This window comes from Zingiber officinale, chromosome 1B (assembly GCF_018446385.1).
Source record: "Zingiber officinale cultivar Zhangliang chromosome 1B, Zo_v1.1, whole genome shotgun sequence".
Classification (NCBI taxonomy): Eukaryota; Viridiplantae; Streptophyta; class Magnoliopsida; order Zingiberales; family Zingiberaceae; genus Zingiber; species Zingiber officinale.
In genome coordinates this window covers 101707145-101711779 of record NC_055986.1, presented here as the reverse complement: position 1 = coordinate 101711779, position 4635 = coordinate 101707145, and the positions used below count along the sequence as shown (strand labels likewise).

The 4635-nt window shown below is 32.9% G+C and overlaps 1 protein-coding gene across 1 annotated transcript; it reads right to left on the bottom strand.

The window, feature by feature from the left end:
* Window positions 1-3375: 3375 nt before the first annotated feature.
* On the bottom strand, window positions 3376-4635 carry LOC121970488. Its single transcript, XM_042521249.1, has 3 exons — window positions 4487-4635; window positions 4037-4224; window positions 3376-3784 (listed from the first exon to the last, which is right to left on the bottom strand). The coding sequence occupies exons 1-3, from the start codon at window positions 4583-4585 to the stop codon at window positions 3565-3567; spliced, it is 507 nt and encodes a 168-aa protein (XP_042377183.1). The 5' UTR covers window positions 4586-4635; the 3' UTR covers window positions 3376-3564.

The following is a 4635-nucleotide window of genomic DNA, read 5'->3' as shown; positions in this document are numbered from 1 at the left end:
CCTTGAGCGTCGGTTGTTTGAATCCTCCCCGTGTCGAAGTCGACGAAGGGTCGGAGCCCTCTGCCCGGTCGAGGCATGTTTCGCCCCACCGATCGATGCCTTGTACGCGTTGATCGCTTTGACTTTGACCTCTTTTGATTTCCAGTGTGACAATGGGGTGGGGCCCTTTATCATCACTGTATCAGTATGTTTTATTAATACTGTTAATTTGTTTTGAATAAAATTGGTGAGACCAAGGATGGTACAAAATGAAAAACAATATATTAGAAGAAGGAGAAGAAAGTTTTTCTTAAGAAAAAACATTGTGATTTTGTGATGTATAGATTTAGATATTTGTAAAATGTTAGACATTTGGTGATATTTGGATTTGATGTTAGATGTATGATTTTATTTTGATGTATGAATTGTGATTTGGTTTAATGTATGTTTTATTTTGTTAGAAATGTTGGATAGGATGTGTATATACAATGTGTATAGATTTATTTGTTAAACTGGTTTGATATTATTTGTATTAAAAATATACAATGTAGAAATAGTTATTTTTGGATATTTTTTTTTGTGTTTTGTGGTGAATTTAGCAACAAAAAAATTTAGTTGCTAAACTATCATAGCATATCATTAAAAAAAATACAATGAATTATATATTCATCGTAGAATCTATGATGAATAGTATATTTGTTGGAGATTCTACGATGAATTGTATATTCATTGTGGATTTAAGATGAATCTACTGATTTTTCACAAATTTATGATTTTCTGAAATAAATATTTTGAAAAAAATCTGAAAATTCATTATAGAATTTGCAACAAATATGAAAATTCATCGCAAAAATCTGTGACGAATATAGAAATTCGTTGCAGATTTGTGCAACAAATTCTTAAATTCGTCGTCGATTTTTAGCGACAAAATCTATTTTCGTTGGAAAATATGCGACGAAAATTGGATTAGTCGCTAACTTTGGGATGAAAAATAATTCGTTGCAGATCTGCATTTCTCAATTTTGCGACGGATTTTTTTTTACAAAGTTGTCGGAAAATTCGTTATAAAAAATTATTTTTTTAGTGATATATCTTCCTTTTTTTCATGTGGTTTCTATATGTCTGATTTGATTTATCTATTTGTTTAGTTTACCTATCTAGTATGTATGTCTATCTATTTGGTCTAGTTTATTTGTTTTAGGAACACTCAGACATAAGTAACACTCAGACACCTCTAATTTTATTAACAATAACTTCAACTAAAAAAAAAGAACTCAAAATGGAAACACGGAAAAGGACTTCTATGATGTTGTTTATGCAAATGGTCGTATGATTACTTATATATTATAGAAATGCTAGCACAAGAAAAAATGAGCCAAATTTTTATAATTACCTCATTCCTATCATCAATGCAGTGTTGTCTTATAAGAAATCTAAGGTACTCCTCAAACTCTTTATCAGGATCCTGGAAATAGGAATAAATAATTCATTAGTGATATTATCCTAGGACTATATGCATGTCAAGCAAGGATAAATATCATGCAAATTGAATATACCTTTGAGAAACTAGACCTAACTATTAGTCCATATACAAAGCTAATTATAAGATTATCCAAGCTTTAAAAAGCAAAGGTGATAGTCATAAACAAATATTGCAAATCTTTGGTACTATCTGTGAAATTACTAGACCATAAAGCTCTATAGGTCATATCTTAGACAGATGTGAATTTTGGAAGAGCAAAGAATAGTAATTATTTGGACCAACCACTATAATCAGGTTGGGGCACTGTTCAAAGTACAAAGAACTATAGAAATGTGAACAAAAGTTAAAAGACTGTAGTGTGAACAATGTCTCAATAAGAAAACAAAAGTCAAATACAATCATGTTACAAATACATGACACTTGATGCTTTTTTTAGGTTAACCTGGCCCACATTTATGACATAAAGTGTTTAAGGGCCACTACAAATACAAAAACTAGTGACCAAATCCAAATCCAAATGAACTAGATTCTACTTTTAGGGTGGCGATTTTCCTTTGTTTGGTTGTGAAGTGAGCAAAAATTCTTTTCTCTTTTCAATCCTTGTTATTTTTTTCTTCACTAGATTGGGTAGAAGGTCACTCAATTGAGTGGAACGTAAGCGAGATTTGTGTGTCTGTTCTGCTCAAGGGAACATCACATGATCAAGTGGAAGGGGGCAGAGTTGCTGAGGCATTGGGGATGAGAAAATTCAAGGAAAGTCTAAAGAGGAGCAAATGGAGATATCTAAGAATGAAAGCTATAATTGTTGCTAATGATAGTAAAATAAAGTTCTTTGAAAGTCCTATGAATTAAATCAAAATCAATCACCGATCAAGAAATCTGAAGTTCTAACCCTAGACAATCATTGATCCTCTTAATTCCAACGAATCTTCAACGAAATCAAGAAGAAAAGGGATTGAAAATGAATCTTGAATTCTAGCCATTCATTATTGATCATTGATCCTATCGATTTCAACCAGAATAGAATCACAATCTTCAACAAAGTTGGACGTTTGAATGTTATCCTCAAAAAGAGCAAGAGCAAGAGCAATTTCATTGAGCCAATATGTACACAGTAATTAAAAACATCAAAGCGGGCGAGAGAAGAAATGGGATACTGCGAATGAATGGAAAACCTAGTCGTCGATCCTTGGCATTCTGAATCCGAACTTGACGGACGATGCGGAGTTGGACAAATCGCCAAAAAAACTCTTGCCTCAGCATTAATTTGCCGCATGCCGTCGGTGACCTTATTGGCCAGATTGGAGCTGGATGACTTGCTGCAGAAGGCCATGTGGGTGGTGATCGCCTCCTCGAGGACTCTGGCGGTGCTCTCCGTTGCCTCTGGCTCAGCTTGTCATGCATGGCTTCGGCCTCCGCTGATGACATCCATTGCGAACAATCTCCCTTTTGCCGAGTTTGAATTCACAGAGTGATATATATATATATATATATACATATATATATTTATATATATCTTGGGCCCTTGGCATTTTGGGGTCCTGGGCGGGGCCCTAATTAGGACTGCAAACGAATCAAGTCGGCTCGCAAGTTTTTCAAGTCGATTCGAAAAATATTCAATTCGTATTCGAATCAAACTCGAACATGTTCGAATTTTTTTCGAACACAAACTATATTGTTCGATAGTTCGTGAGTCGCTCGCTACCCTTAATATTTTATTAATATAAGTTAAATATATATTAAATAAATAAATTTAATTTTGAGCTTTTTGAGTACTTTTTTGAGCAATAATTCGAATAGTTCGAACCGAACTCAAACTCGAGCCCTAATTCGAACCGAACTCAAACACAAAATTTTAAAATTTTCGAACTTCGAATCGAGCTCGAACTCGAATATACCTATTTCGAGCCGAATTTGAACCTTAAATTTTTCAACTTATTCAGTTCGATTCGATTCATTTACATCGCTAGTCCTGATAGGCCTACCAGGGTGACTCTGACCATAACTCCATCAAAAATTACAACTAAAAAAACACTTCATACATAACTTTTAATGTTAAAAATCAATTTTAAATATTTATTTTATTTCTAACTCCACCATTACTATCTCCACCATCGACTATTTTTACTGTGCTCCATTTTGATTTTTGTATCAGCAACTTCCGGCACTCGTGACGTTTTACTCTGAATGCAGTCCATGGCCATTACTGTTCTATCTCTGCCATTGTGGTAATTTTCAGACTCCGTTTCTTTTTCACCATGGTAGAGTACTTCCGTACGCCGAGCAGCAACTTCGGGCATTTGTATCTCAGGGATCCTGCCGCTGAATCAAATATTTATGAATAAATTTAATATTTAATTTATTAAAAAAAATATTTAAGTTAATTTAATATATATAATTAAATAAATAAATAAATTTAAAAATTTTAATAAATAAATAAATAAAATTAAATTTTTTATTAAATTAAATAAATAAATTTAAATACATATATATTTAATTTTTTAATATTCACAAATAAAAATTCTAAATTATTCAGGTATAATATTCATAAATAAAATTTATAAATCATTTTACCTCACGTATGCTATAGCATCATCATTATTAAGAAGTTTTATTTCTTCTTCTTCTTTATTATCATCATCAATTATCGACTTAATTGCATCAAGTTCAGTAATTGGTATTGACTTGATAAAATCGTTGATCGCATCGCCCCACTCATTTTCTAACATTTCTGAAGTAACTATCTCGAGTCTCCGCGGCGGCTGCGAGAAAAATATAGAAAACGTAGTTTTATCATGCATGAAGCTTATTTAAACAAAACAAAACTCCATCGCTAGCTAAACAAATTAATAGACTAGCTAGTGTCAATCCCCGAATTAAACAACTAAGCACCGATCGATTCCTAGCTTACACACAAGCCACAATACGTGATCAATTAATAAGCTACATGGTTTCAGAAATTAAGTCGGAGAGAATTTTACGATTTAATTAATTATTTCCAAAAGACGAGAAAGAACTCTTCACCTCCTTCATCATCTCTTTACTAGTTGGCGAAACGGGCTCTGATGAAGACGGCTGAGAATCGCCCACCTTCTCCATTTCGTTAATTACTTGATGGATCATGTGAGGAAATTAAGGGAGAGTCCGATATCCCCCTTATTTATAGAATGATT

Excerpts from the sequence above, each read along its gene's own strand:
- LOC121970488 (XM_042521249.1), bottom strand. The coding sequence starts at position 4,585 with ATGATCCATCAAGTAATTAACGAAATGGAGAAGGTGGGCGATTCTCAG. Across the intron at positions 4,225-4,486 it reads GTAAAGAGATGATGAAGGAG|CCGCCGCGGAGACTCGAGAT; the intron begins GTGAAGAGTTCT and ends TTTTTCTCGCAG. Across the intron at positions 3,785-4,036 it reads GATGCTATAGCATACGTGAG|CGGCAGGATCCCTGAGATAC; the intron begins GTAAAATGATTT and ends TATTTGATTCAG.